General features: G+C 38.7%; 1 protein-coding gene across 2 annotated transcripts in view; it reads right to left on the bottom strand.

Moving 5' to 3' along the window:
* NAV3 (neuron navigator 3) overlaps positions 1 to 4379 on the bottom strand; it is a 272512-nt gene extending 268133 nt beyond the window's left edge. For both annotated transcript variants that reach the window (XM_050896725.1, XM_050896718.1), the window contains exon 1: positions 4137 to 4379. In XM_050896725.1, coding sequence (XP_050752682.1) covers positions 4137 to 4379 — 243 coding nt within the window. The remainder of the gene's footprint in view (positions 1 to 4136) is intronic.
* Positions 4380 to 15596: the final 11217 nt, after the last annotated feature.

The following is a 15596-nucleotide window of genomic DNA, read 5'->3' on the forward strand; positions in this document are numbered from 1 at the left end:
CAGGGGTGCTGACGCCCAGCAGCTGCTCAGCTTTGTGCCAGAGAGTGGCACATGGCAGTGCCCTTGAGACTGCACCATCAAATGTGTGAGGGCAGCTGAAATCAATCATGGTGACCTGAAGTAAAATGCTATTGCCATTGGCATTTTGCTACAGGTCAATATAGTGCAGAGTTATCATTTAGTGACAAAAATAAGTTGTTTTTGCAAAGAAACTCTTTCTTCATTCCTCTAGTTTTAAGCCACTGCTTCATTTACTTTTCTACAATATCGCTTGATATTTTTTCATTTTGTTACTGTTTAATAGCCCATTGTACAATTATAACAGTATCACAAGGCAGCCTAGCATGATCTGATAATTTTGGTTGCATTAATTTAGCAAGCAGTATAAAAGTGGTGGCACAGAAATATAAATAATACTGTACCCACAGTTAGAAAAATATTACAAAAGATATTGGTGTTTTCAGACGTGAGTTTGCATAAAAACACTCTATGGTCCAACTGAACAGCAAAACTCCATCTGCTTCAAAGCGAGCCAGCATTTCACCTCATGAATCCAGCAGCTGGTTTCCTTTCCTGTGTACATATATAGGAATAAACTTTTGTCTATATGATACTCAGGGAAAAAGAATGTGCTCTGAATGCTTGCGTTCAAATATTTTGCATGACTATTCACATCATAAGTGTTCATGCAGTCAGTTTAAACATTAGTGGGTTTAGCAAGAAAGCAGATGGACCTGTATGTGACTTAGGTACCAAAGCACAAATTATGAAAATTTTCAACAAAAGTGTAGTTGAATAAACTACACACAGAATAATTTAAATCATTAGCAACTTATTATTTGCTTTCCTAGGCTCAACTATGTTCTATCCAATTAGGAAAAAATTTGAACATAATCAACTCAAACTTTCTCTAAGACAGTTTTTATTAAAATAGTATCACCTTTATTAAACTTCAAACTGCATCATGTCCACAAAAAAGAAAACAACCAAGACTACATGTGCAAGTGCAGCAAAATCATGTGAGATGGGAGAGACGCCTAGGGAGAAGAGAACTGATGTTTGCAGCTGTATTCCTAACCAGCCTTGGCAAGGCAGTTGTGTGAGAAAGCCAACGCAAGTGTCAAAAGTCTGGAACAATCAGGTGTGGTGAGACTGAAGGCCATAGAGGAAACAGCTGGGTGGCAATGACCTACAGTATTGACATGTATAACCCAAATTTATCTTGGAATCCTTAGCACTTATACATAGCAACAGGATATGTCACAGTGACTACATGTGTCAATCTAAGTGCCTTCCAGACAGGATGAGAAAGCTGGTGACCCACAGTGCAGCATATGTAAAATACCAAAGAAAGCAATGTTAAAGGTTGCAATCCAGCAGCTGAGGGCAAAAGTTAACCAGATGATTAATTCATATGTTCCATTGTCTTTTGCAGATAGATATCCATCATTTTTCCCTCAAAAATCAGTGCTGCCTTATATCCAATGACATAACATAAGCATACAAGCAGTATGCTATATAGGCAGATTTTACTCTCAGTTGGAAACTCAGACTAGGTATTCATTACATTTTGATTGAAAGACCTTTTATCTGATCACTGTTATAATGAAACATTCCCAATGTACAGCATTGTATACCACAGAGCCACGTAGGAATATCACATGTTTGATTAATATATTTGCTAACCAAAGAAATCAACCAAAGGTCTATTGGAACAGCACTCACAAATGGTCAAGCTTTGGGACAACACAATCTGTAACGCAGAACTTGTATCTGCTCAGCAAACCTGAAGAGAGATTAACTCTTAACAACTCCCTCAAATTTGTGCTTAGAACTACTACTTAGATAACATAGACATACTGCTGAGGCTACCAGGCACTGGGAAACAGGGCTGCATGGATCTCCATCACTGATGAAGAACAATAGCATTCAATACTTTTAGGCTGATACTTTGAAGTTTACTAGTAAGAAAAGCCTAAAAATAATTTCTTCGTCATAACCACCCAGCTTATAGCCCAAACTACTTTGGCAGAAAGATTTCACGAAACTTGCTTAAAAGGTGAATAAAAGATCATCCTTCAAAAAAATGTGCCTGGAAGAAAATTGGGCAAAGGGCTGCCACTAAGCTTTACTGGGACAGTTGGACTTGTAAGGGGGAATACAGAAAGGCTGTAGAAATTAGTAACTTCTTGAATGCTCAGCACTTCTGTAAATCCAGGTGGCCAGGTTTTCAGACCATCACATGCACAAACTGGCCTTACTCTTTAAGGATCATATTTTAAAAGTGCTCAGCTTCCTCCATTGAGACAGAAAGAGAGAAAGATCTAATGGCTAGTAGGTTGTTTTTTGGAGGTTGGTTTGTTTTGTGTTTCTTTCTTTAAAAAACAGTCTCTAAGATTACAAGTATTGACAAACCCATGAAACATGAAATGGCAAATAATTGGGATCACAGTTTGGGTCCATCTAGCCTGTTACTTTATCACTAGCACTTCAGCAGTGCTCAGGACCAGATGCCTTGGAAGGATATGACTCCCATTAGGTCTCATGCTAATCACTAATAGTTCTCAAGTGTTTTGAACACGGAAGGCAAGATGCTTTGTATCTTTCTCCACACTTTCATAAAGAATCAAGAAACATCTCTCAGTAGGCAATGTAACTGTATTCTTTTTTTCTGAAAATAGTACTTGCAAATCTAATTTACTTTTCATGCTATATCCGTTAAAGAACAACATTAAAGAGGAAACATAAAGAATATTTTCTATTAAAAATAAGCAAGCAAGCAGGAATCGCATTGTGTTGAAAAGTTGTATTATTATCTTCATGTCGCACTCATGTCATAGAAAAGGGCTGTTCATCGCTTCTGGTAATCAAGACATGAACACCCCGCTCCTTCTTTATATTTCTATACAGCATGTCTGAGACCACCAATGCATCATCTTTGGAAGGCAGGGAGAGGTGATACAAAAAGGGAATAATTAAGTGACATGACCAAAATCTCATGGGGAAATATGTGGCAGGGATTAAAAAGGAAGCCAAATGTTCAGAATCCCAACCCTATGCTTTAACCGCAAAACCAACTTTCTTCACTAACACTGAATTAACCCAGTAACTAAAAACAAAGGAAAACCAAGTACATATATTATGTGTATCTTGCCACTTTAACAACACTGATGACACTCAAGTGTCCTCAAAACTAAATAAGAAGCAACTACAAATATATGTTTAATCCCAGTGTGGTAATCAGTTCCACAAACCAAAAGTACTAGAAAAGCAAGGGAAAGTAACCTCACATAACACTGCTTGCTGAAGCTATTAAACCACACATGCAGCTGTAATGTACTGACTGAAATATCTACAGGAATATATACTACTGACAAGAAGGGACTCAATACTCATGTTCAAAGCATGAAAAATGTTTTCAACTACAGCAGAAAGACCAGTAGAAAATCAAGCAGAAGTTTTTTAATTGTCAATTAAGACTCAAAAAAAAACCCCTTACAGAAGAAAAAACCCTAAGCAGTCTAAAAAACATCGTGGCATCCTACTTCAGACAAACCTCTTTTTTTAAAATCACAATGAACCAGAACTAGATAGGGTCTAGGAAGAAGTTATTTTGCAGAAGAGAAAAACACAGGTACTTTTCATTAAGAAGCTGTTTTTCTGGTTCAGCAGTTCTGCAGTAAGAGTAGGCAAATAATTTGAAAAGTGAAAAGAAAATCAACTACTTGTTTTTATTTTAAAAGAGCCTCCCTATGGGAATAGGTGTGGGCGTGAGAGCTCTTTTTAAACTTCATAATATGACATGAAGCAGCCAAGATTTTTTTTTTTTTAAAGTACTGTCATGTCATTGCTCTGTTTACTGGGTGCCGGAATGATTTTTCTCTACTTATAATTCTACTGATCCTTATCAAAATGCACCTGTGAAGCATTTAACGCTAACATTGAAAAACAGAATATTTCTTCAAACAGCCACACTGAGCAAAACAAATTTCCAAGGCTGCTATGTGAGTTCACTGATGACAGCAAAAGTCTAGTTACCCCCAAGTCCTGCATGCATTAGGTTTCTATCAGATTTTTGTCTGAGCAAATCAACATTTTCTGAGAATTGAGATCTGCAGGTAAAGTTTACAACTAACCTTGCTATCTTCAATCTCCTGGGTTTTTCCTTGAAGTGCTCTCCTCTCTCCAAAATCACAGGTTGACTTTAACGTAAGCTGACAAGAAAGCATTGAGTTCTCTGCCCCAGTAAGTTCCAAAGACTTTGGTGAGTACTGCTGCGAGCCGGTGGGGCCAAGGTTGGGTATCGGGAGGGCAGTGTGAACAGGCTTTGACCCTACGGCTGGCTGTCTTAGCTTGGAGGCAACCCCAAGTACAGGCATGGCTTCTATAAAAGTATCTTCTTTCTGCCAAAGAAAATGCTCCTGACCTCAGTCTGGTAGACTCCAGCTTCAGTAATTCCAGAACAAATACTTTAAACAAAAGTAGCAGTCATCTTTTCAAAAACTTCTTAAAACAATAATATTACAAGTTTCACAAGGAAGCAAAACTTTTCCTTCATCTCTCCCCTTCTCCCTCGCAGCCACTCACACGCGCTGCTCAGTGAGTCAGTGGCTCTGTAAGACTAAACACTCCTTTGGGGCGTGAACTTTTCTTGAAGGTAACTGCCACAGAGCTGTCTGTCTGGGATTAAAGAACTCATAAATTCGCTTTCTCTTCTTCCTACAGCATTCCAGGTCTGTGCGTTAAGTGAATGAAGGATGGGAGAAAAGGAGGGAGAGAAGAGATGAAACCTCCCCGTACTCCAACTGTCAAAACAGCTCTGAGACCACAACACTGGAAGCAGAGACCTCTTCCTGACTACATAAATAACCAGCCCACATCTTAAAAAAAAACAAACCTCTTTTTTTTTCTGATTTAAAAAAAAAAAAAAAGGACCTGAGCAGTAGCCAAAGCAAACAGCTGTTGGAAGAGTTTTTATCCCGGAAATAATCTCAGCAATGAAGCTGTTTGTCTGATTCCTGGCTATTTTTCACTGCTGACAACCATGAGCTACGGTGTTTCATTCCCTGTTCCTCCCGTGAAATCAGGTTAAAATCGTGCAAGAGCGTGGCTAGGAACAGACGCTGAATCACAGTGTGGGTAACGTCTGTCTGTGCTATGAAAAATCCATACAAAAACACAGAGCAGGATATAGGAAAATCATGAGCATTGTTAGAAGATTTACTCAATACAGCTTTTCAGAGTTCTTTTTTTTTCTTTCTTTCTTGGTGGTGGTGCTAGCGTCATCTATTCAATGTTAACACTTCCCTTTCTAAAAACATTTAAAGCTCCATGAAGTCCATGTCCAACGCATCATTTCTGCTTGTTGCTCATAGAAATATTCTTGCTGGCAACCTTAAATTCTTGTACATGGAAATACAAGAAAGATAGGCAAGCAGAGCAGGCTATAAAATGAGTCACAATGGACAGTCCAAATTGCTGAGCAGCATAAACATTTACTTAAAAGGACAACTGTAAATTCCTTTGAGAGCCTACGGCAGGGGAACGCATTTTAAATTGTGATATAAGGAAAAAAATGTGCAGAAATGCCACACCATTAAAATCCTATGGGATTTTATCACCCAGCATTATGGACAAAAATGCTCCACATGTTTTTCTTGTTATCTCTTCCAGAATAAAACATAGAGAGATAAGATGACCTGAATCCTATTCTGCCACTAATATCCTATATGATATTAACTATACTTTCCCTGAACAGTATATACACTATTAACACTATAGATGTAAGCCCAAGAGAAAATAAGAGCCTTCTGGACTTTTAAGTTCTCAAATTAAGGATGGCAAGAATTAGAAAAAGCATTGAAAAGAAAACAGAGTAAATGAGAAGCAGACTAAAAGGATCCTCTTAAATCACCTTTTGAAATTATTTTGCAGAATAAAGATGTAATACACAGTATTATCCTCTATCTTTCATTTACAAAGATCACACTGACACAGTAGTTAAAAATTCAACTCTCTCTACTGACTTATAAACTATCCCATTCTTGTTTGTAGTTTGTAGGAGTGAATCTGACCTGGTTTAGGAATCTCCTGAGTTTTGAATTGTGTATACGGAGGATCAGCAAACCCGTTTCAGCATCCTCTGCTTAACTTCTCTTCGGTTTTGCCACCATTAACAGTAGCTGCAATGGGCTTTATGCAAGATTGCACAGAGCTAACTGCTCTGCCTTTTAGACAAGTTCAGCCCACAGGATCTACCACTCTGCTCCAACGAGTGGAAGATTCTTGTTTGGTGTGACTTTTCAGGTCTTGTGCAGAGCAAAGGGGAAGAAAGCTCCTTGTGCGGTCCGCATTTGTTCTCCAGCATCATAAAGCACTGTGGCTGTGTAAGGAATTTAGGTTTCTTAGGCACAACTGTTAACAGTTAACGCTTTAGAAAGTGCACATATGCAAAGGCTGAAGCGGACCACAGGAAAAGAGGGATTTATCTCTTGCAAGGTTTGAGGAGATGAAAAATCCTCATGAGGACTCTTAACCAATGATCAAGACAAAGAATAAACTAGAGTCATGAGACAGATACTTTCTTAAAAAGAACTTTGCCAAAAAAATGTAATTGAATCTTATTACTTCTCAGGGTTATAATTTTACGAAGTAATGCATTATGGTAATCTTGCTGTTCTTCTTTTGAATACGAATGATGAGGTCATGATACCCACAGTCTCTTTTGCAACCCATTTTCCCAGCACAGAAACCCTAAAAGTAATAAGTAAGCAAGCTTACTAGGAGAGAGTCATCTGTAATACATAACCAACAGGGTTTGGAAACAATGATGTGAAGCTGGTGTCACTCTTTCAAAATAATTATTACTCTTTCAAAATAATTGTTAATTATATTATGACTTTTAAGCTAGTACCAGGTCAGGGCCATCAACTTCAGAACCCCATTTAGCTAGAATTTTTACAATGATGAAACCCAGAAGTGCTTCTGGTCTACCGAAGATACAAAAAAGAATCTACAAGATTATCTGCAGGAATCTGGAAAGGTAATGGAGGAAAACAAAAATAATACTCCATAGGTAAGAATGTGGTTACAAGCTTGGTTGCAAATCTGGTCTTCCTTTTTTTGTTTTCTCTCTTTCTAGTTCTAAGCAAAAGATAAGTAAACAAACATCTGCTATCCTTAGAAATCACTTAGCTACATTTTTCGCTTGAAAGGCTTTTATGTACCTCATGATGAATGTGGGTTTTATGAAGTATATCAGGGGAAAAGAATATTTAACAGCTAAGCTTCAGTAGTGTTTTCCATGCAAACAAGAAAGCACAGGACAAAGCATCTGTAGGCAACATGCATGAACTGGCACCAGACGCAGGTGCTGGTGGTGGAGCTGGACAGGCAGGGGATGGCACCACAGGCAGAAGGTGTCTTGGCCCACAAGGATTCTATAAAGTGAGGAACAGGGCATAACTGTGGGGAAAGGGCAAAGCTGGAAGCTGCAAAGAAGGGCGTCTTTTTAGGCATCACACTGGCAATGTAAGTTTGGTGTGATTATCCTCGGTAGCTCTGGGGTGGGGAGCTTAAGTGACCATCAAGCAGGGCTGCCAGGGAGAATCCAAAGAAGGAATGAGGATGATTTAGATATGTGTGAATAGTGTGCAAACAGAAAGAAGGCATATCTGTGAGAAACCAGGTGTGGAGAAGTTGCAAGCAGTGGCTATAACCTAGGGTTACATGAAATCAAAGACAACACCACACTGCCTGGCATGAGGGACAAAAGTATTGTTGGGAGGATAGAAAAGTAGTGAGTAAAAAGATACGGCTGACAGAAACAAGGGACACATATCTTCACTTGGTTACATGAAGCTGATAGAAACATGTCTAGAAAGGGATAGCAAAGAAACAGGTCAGGCTAAACAACGTACAGAGAGAGGACCTGTAGGTTTCTAATTTACCTGCTTAGACGTTCATCGGCTTAAACATCCTCAAGCCAGGCAGGTAGGGGACATCCTCTGGATTCAGGATGCAGGAGGATGAACACAGATCATGACTGAACCCATGACACAAGGGAAATGATGAAGTTGTGCAGGAAAAGTTAGAGAGTTATGAGGAAGCTAGAAGACAACTGAGCTGTGGAAAAATCCAGGGGGCAACATTTCAAGTGGGATGTTAGATAAGGAGATAAAAGTGGAAAGAGAGACCAAAAAAAGGGAAAACAGAGCAAAGGCCAAAACACAGTTCTTAGTAATCTTGTAACAGTAGTGGCAGTTCCAGCGAAATGTTGAAGGCAGAACCATTTCTTTAGCTAATAATGATTAAAAATGATGACAATCTGGCTATAAAGCACAACTCTGAAAGTGTCAAGCAATCAATATTTTTACAGAAATTATAAGTTAGATGAATGATCTGTACCTCAAAGTAAGACAGTATGTATGCATTCAGTATAATAATCCCCACATCCCAGAAAAAGCTGTCATATTTATTTTGTATAACGAGAGTAAACACACCTGAAATCTAAGCCACCTCATAAAAGAAGGTATCTGTCAGTTGTAACATTAAGGTGAATTTTTGTTCTCAAAACTTAACAGGAATAACCATTCACAGCACAACACCCCAGCATAAATTTCCTTTCCTTCATCGCGTCCGATACCAGAACGAGTCCCATGAAGACCGCTCCCCTTCTGTACCCCCAGCCCTCAGACAAACTGCTTGCATGAACTGAACAGACAGCTGGCAGTGTCTCCCAGACCACAGGAAATATCAAGAGAGGGGACACCTGCCTCAAAAGTGGAGCCAAGAGATTTGTTTGCTCCTTCTGGTCTATGATCTTCGACAAGGAAGCTGTTGCATGTGTCCAGGGTCAAACAGGAAATGTCAGGGGTGCAGAGACTGCAGAGGTCTGTTCTGAGCTGTTTCCCTGCTTCATCCCACTGGTGTAGCAGCTGTGTCTATAGCTTACTTGAGCCAGGCCAACTTCTGAACAAGCTTGAATATGCCGATACAATCACACGATTTTGTGCGCGCTGATTTCAGGTTCAGCAGAAAGTTTCCCCCAGCTGCGGACAGAGAACTCTTGAAAAAGCAACCAACGATACTAAAATACTGAAGGTCCCTGAAACAGTTTTTATGATTTATTCAATAAACCCAGGTAAGCCAGGTTTAAACTTTTATACTACAAGTAAGAAGCACGCCGCATGTCCGTTTGGTGTAACAAAATATGTTCAATCTGTGAGATAACGATGAGACAAATTGTTCAGCTCTGACTCATGTTCACAGCATAACTCTACCAACATTATTTTTATTATTACAAAAGTCAGGTGAATCCATTAGTCTCAAGGTAAGACATGTAACAAGTATTTAATTCTATCTGCAAGTATGTAATGTTACTGAGTAAGCTGCTATTGTTTTTCTTAACAGTTTGGAATTCCCAAAGATATATAATCCAAAGCCCAGTTACAGTCACAGAAAAAGGTGCATCCGGCTTCCTAAAGGAAATCCTTCTGCTTTGGCTGAATGTTTGGGGAAGTTTTTCAAAGAGGACAACTTTTAAATAAGGATATCATTTTATCCTCTGAACAATTTGGCCCTACAAATCTCAGCCAGGGAGTTTATGGTTTTGAATGCATTAACTGATAGAAGTGACCAGATCTTTTATAATTTTTTATTCACGCTGTACATTTGCAGCATATTCCGTCAGATGGTCTTAAACCTTTATGCATAATTTAGTACCATACCTCCTTGTGAAGTATGTAAGATTTATTAAAATATAGTCAAGTGGAACCATGAGGCTAAATGACCTTCCCAAGTCTATATGAGGCCTCAGTACTCTCTTTCTCGAGTAGGGATTTTTTGGTTTATACGTCTGCATGGATTAAAAATTATAATTATTTCTCTTTGTTACACACTGTATTTAATCATGAAGTATTTGGTTCAAAGGAATCAAGCTTAAATACTACAGGATTGGGAAATGTAAACAAAAATTTTGTAAGGATAGGAAAGGGCTAATAGCAACTGAACACACTATGTAAGTATTTACATACTGACCTACTGACTAGACCATAGAGCCAGCTGGTAAAGCTTAATGAAAGCATCAGCTTTCCTCTTTGGGAGGTGGAAGAGGAAAAGAAAAAAAAAAAAATGGATAATCCATTTGTTCCTTTCTAAGTAAATGAACCAAACAACAAATGCTGAATACTCTCAAAGCTGCTATTAACTGCAGCTAACAAGAAAAATGCCCCAGTTATTTCAATCTGCATAAACTGGTCTGAAAGATTATACTCATCCTAAGAATTGAAGTGCCAGCTTTTCTTTCCTTTCTTCCTTGTTTCCTCAGTTCCCCATTTACAAATGCTCTCCAGGGCGCAGTGTGTCGTAGCAGGCACACTGGCTTCTCCAGCATCCTTCTGGCCACTGGCAGGTACCTTCTCCCTCTTGCATTTCTACCCTCTTCCCCATCTGGCTTTCTGTCTCTGAAAGGATTTCTGGATCTGTATCACCTTTGGTGGGCCATGGTGAGTTACTGATTTCAACTCCTGCTTGCCCTATATCTTTCTGTCTTAGAATACATTACAAGTACATGGCTTCAGTGCTGCATTGCCAAAGGAGCATTTTCCTCACTTCTCAGGGCATTTAAGAGTGTTCCAGCTCTCTCTAGAGTTACTGAAGACATGTCTAAGGTAGACACCACAAAAATAGACATTTCTAGAATGCATGATTAAGTTCTTAAGTGATAACATTACTTTCAGTGGAAATGGTAAGGAACAGAATTCCTGGCCTGTTTTTATTAATGTTATTAACAGAAGTGGCTTTGTTCCATTTGAAATTTTGACCAAGGTTTACATTATCTTTTGTTCCCCCCCAAAAATGGTCCCCATAAATTCCCTCCAATCACTACTGCTCTCAACACAGATCCCCCTAGAACAAAATTCTCCCAATGTATGTACACCCTAAAATCCTGATGGAATATTTTATGATGCTAAGGACACATCTATTAGTCCTAATTAGATGAGAAGGAAGTTGGCGATATTTGTGGGTTAATCAAAGCTGTTCTGACTCTTGATACTAAGTGTGAACTGTTCAGAACTTTCATCCAAAATTTCTTCAGAGAATAAACTTACTATGAAATTTTCTAATCAACTGTAAAAAATAACCCATTAAGATAAAGAAACTGAGACTAAACAGGAATCTGCTGATTATCTGCCATCAGGTAGCTGGCAGAATGGCAAACCTATGCTTTCATCTGCTGGAAAGGGAAACTTTCCTCTTATGAGCACTGTGGATCTGATAGAGGGTTTCAAAATCATAGCTATTCTGGCATTTACTTCAGGATTGCAGTGAAAAACTGCTCCATAAGGTTCCCATTGGTCTATTTAAAAAAAAAAAAAGCGACTTTAAAAAAAAAGCTTAGCAACATCTGCTACAGTCATGAGCAGACTCTTGGCCAAGTGCGGCAACAACAGTAAGAGACTTTGAAGTCAATCAGCTTTGCTATCACCAGCAGATACCCCTGCAGTCAATGGAAATTACTGCACAGAGAGTTTGGGAGATATGAAGAAAACTTGCTCTGCCAAAAGTGTATATAGACAGCAGTGAAGAAAAGAACAATTTTTTTAATAATCATGAAAATGGTTAGGAGTGAGAGGTTAGCAATAGGTGTTTCAAAATAAATAGAAGACTACATTAATACTTAAAGAATACTTCATGAAAACAAAGATGGATAGATTTTCAGGGACTAGCTTTGATATTTGACCTTAAGCAAGCGTGAGCTGCACTGCAGCTGGAGGAGCACCTCTAACTCACAATCTACTGTCTGCTCCCTTCTTGCTTTGAGACTGTAGTCATTCAATGCTGGCTTGCATCACCCACAATTTATAATACCTACTGTGCTAGCTATACCACCTCTACCCATCTGCTTTCCCGTAGCTTGATCTAAGTCGCAACTATTGTGTAATATTGCCTGTTATTCCTCACTGCTTATCAGTATAGGTGAATGGTCCACACCATGGTTTTGGTTTCCTGTTGGTCTTTGCAGATAGTCATTGTAACTAATTTTGTTATCAAGCAACCCTTCCTACAATACCCACATTATTTTCATTTTCTTTAAATACATAACTATTTCATATTTATCCTACATTTCCTGTGATTTGCAGTAATTCAGGACATACTGACAGGCATTTTAAAGGCAAGATTTCCTACGGCAAACTTAACATCTCAACATAAAGTATGGACAAACATCGTAGCTCTTGGTGAAGACTTACAAGATCACCATTACGTCACCTTTCCTGCCACAATTCACATTGGAAAATCTGGCATTTACCTTACTGTGATGTTGGACAGGTATACTGGGGGAAGCATTACGCCCATGGCAGTGTTAGGTTTACAGTTAGACTTGATGATCTTAAGGTTTTTTCCCAGTCTAAATGATTCTATGACTCTATATGCCGCATTTCTATACACTTTCCTCGCACATCTACTGCCAATGGTCAGAAGCAGGATACTGAGTGATGGATCCTTGCTCTGACCGGTAGTGCCATTTTGGATCTCAAGTTCTTAGGTGAAGAACAGATACTGTAAAGTACCTTGAAGTCACGCTAGGATTTTTGTTTTGTTTTGATAAACAGACTGCCCATGTCTTTGTGCTATTTGCCTGCTCTGATTGAGGAGTTATGATAACACTATACAGAGCCCACATTTTTTAGCAGCATTTCCTCACCAGGGCTTATGAACACACTCACTGTGGCTTCCTGCCCTTGGCTTGTGCTTGGCCAGCTTGGAGCTCTGGCAGAGATGGTCACTCATCTCTACCTGCAAAATATTAAGCAGACAGGCCTTATGTGTCAATGAATGAAAAACCCTGACCATGTACGATGTAGCTGTAAATGGGTGCTCTTCTCTTTCAAATAAAAATTGGTCTAGTGCACGTACTAAAAATCTCAACCATCTGCCTCTATCTCCTGTTGGCCATATGCGAACATTTCCTACAGTTAGCCTTGAAAGCTTGTGCCTTGCTCCATTCTGCTGTGATCAGAGCGTGCTCCAGGCCAACTGCTAAAATGGATTCTGTATGTCGCTAGACCAAACCTTCCAGTTTTTTGATCAATAGGTGTCAAGGATGAACTGCTGTTTCTCATTACCAAACACCTCCCATCTATACTACACCATATACCTTGTGCCATCTTAACAGAAATCTAATAGTGCATTACAATAGCAGCTTTTCAGGTCAGCAAACTATATTTTCTCACCACCACTCTGTCTATAGATGCATGATTTTATCTTTTGTGTGTATCTTTATGTACATATGAGTACACGTTTAACATGTCTGACAGTCATTAATGCCCTTTGAGCAATTCACCTGGGTTGTTTTATCTTTCACAAAAAAAGAAACACTCAATAGCACGCAGCTGTCAAAAATAAGTTCAAATCCTGCAGATGTTAGATGCTTCCTTCCTGCTTCTCAGCATACTGGGGAGAAGTATTACCTTACAGATGTGGCATGTCAAAAAAAAAAAGGAGGCTATGATTATTTATTACATTGGACTTACCTTCAAGTGCAAGAAAAGTGCTAGATGGGAGACAAATGATAAAACTCCTCTCCCAGCTTTCATCCATCAGTGGGGCTTTTAGAACTGACATATGTAACAAGCATATGGCAGCCATAAAAGCAACATCAGCATTCACAAATTAAAAAATAAAATAGAAAGCCAAAATAATTTTGTTCCACCTACAATAACCCTAGGATGAGCTATGAAGAAAGCACAGTTTTATCAAAACCAGAAGGGAGACTATGGTTACTTAGCTGGAGCATCCAGCTAAATAGATACTGTTAGCTAAAAATCAGCAAATACTAAGTAACAGCCACTAGTGAAAATGTCAGCAGTGGCATGCACACCTTCACTGGTGACAAAGTCAGAAACCATCATTTACAGAAAATGTCTTCCTTACAAATTCATGTAGCATCACAGCCAACAGTCCAATAACTTTGTTGATAGACCCAGAAAGATTTTCGGCTGCTACAAAACTGCATAACTCCAGCTACTTCTGTCAGCCAAGTCTGAGACATACGAGTACAGTCACTCTCTACGTTTAGAAAAGGTATAATTAGATTCCACACATTATTCCTTTTTATTCCTTTATTGTTTTCTTTTACTCTCTTTGAAAGTCTTTATTTTTCATTCCATTTGCTTCCCTGCACCCAGTGAGAGAATCTTCTCCAGAATAAGAACAAGATGTGCAGGCAGTATTTTTATTTTCTTTTCAGAAACCATCATAGCACAGCAGTACAATTTCTTCAGTACAAACCACCTGAGCAATGCTGGGATCTGTAACTAGCAGAGTATTCAAAAGTCTACTCTGAAAACCTGTCGAAAGATTCTGGTCTTTTCTGAAGCCTACTTTAACTTAGGAAAGACCTCTCCCTTTCCCAGATTCCCACAATATGGAATTTTGATTCCAATTCTCTTTTCCGTCTTACTGTCTCCTGTGGTTCCCTGAGCCCTCTCACTGCCCTTTGCAAGTCTCTACATTTTATTGCCTCAAACTATAATCTAGCAACTTTCGTTTATATCACCCTGCTTCCTTTTGGCCTTCTGTGGAGCTTCTTGACTCTACCATTTCTGAGCACTTTCATTCTGCCTTACATGATAAAACTGAAGCAGCTCAATGCCTAATGCCATGGGATGCTACTGCAAGGAATAGGACTATATGCTTGCTTCAATATATTAGCTGAAGAAGAAAAAAAAAAAAAGAGAGAGAGCGAGAGAGAGAGATACATAATGTGCAGTCTGCTATCTGACCTGGAAAAGGTTTCTTTCTGTGATTAGAGTTTGAGTTCCAGGCTAGTTATATTCTGGCCAAATTGATTTTCCCACCCTTACAGAACTGAACTCTGTTCTTCATTATATGGGTGTAAATCTGCAGCAAAAACTTTGAACTTCCAATGAGTAATTCTAGATTTATGCCAGAGTAATTGAGAGCAGAATGTAGCCTCTTGGTTGCTCATAAATATTACACTGTTTAAGATTTCTATCCTCCAACACACTTGTGAACATGCCAGTTCTTTACCCTAACCCTCTTTTTTCCTCTAGGCTATCCTACAAGTTGACATCATAAATATTTGGAATTTTCAACACAAATCATATTTGGAAATATTTTACTTTCAAATCAAGGGAAAATGTAACTACTGAGAATGTAAGTATCAAGAGAAGCTTTTTTCCCAGAGAAAATCTTTAAGAACAATACAGAAGAAGCATTTCTCAGTGCTGACACAGGCAGCAGGCATGACTGTCCAGCTCTTTTTCGAGTCTGCAGAACTTTTTATTGTTATTATTTTATTAATTTCTAGACTGCTGTGAGTTCAAGTAGCAGGCAGCTCAAAAAGTTCTCTAAATCTGTATTTTTAAAACTGTTACACAACTATTTTGTAATCATTCAACTCATTACAAATAAAAATCATTTCAATAAAGTGTACTTTCTGTGCTTTGGGTAAACTTTATCCCTGGTATAAGTTTAATTAATTCCAGTGAGTTTGCCTCCAGCAGGAAAGAATTTATCGTTTATATTATATGCCAACAATTTGTTAGATTTAACAGAATATGAATCCTTCT

This window comes from Gymnogyps californianus, chromosome 1, assembly GCF_018139145.2.
Source record: "Gymnogyps californianus isolate 813 chromosome 1, ASM1813914v2, whole genome shotgun sequence".
NCBI lineage: Eukaryota > Metazoa > Chordata > Aves > Accipitriformes > Cathartidae > Gymnogyps > Gymnogyps californianus.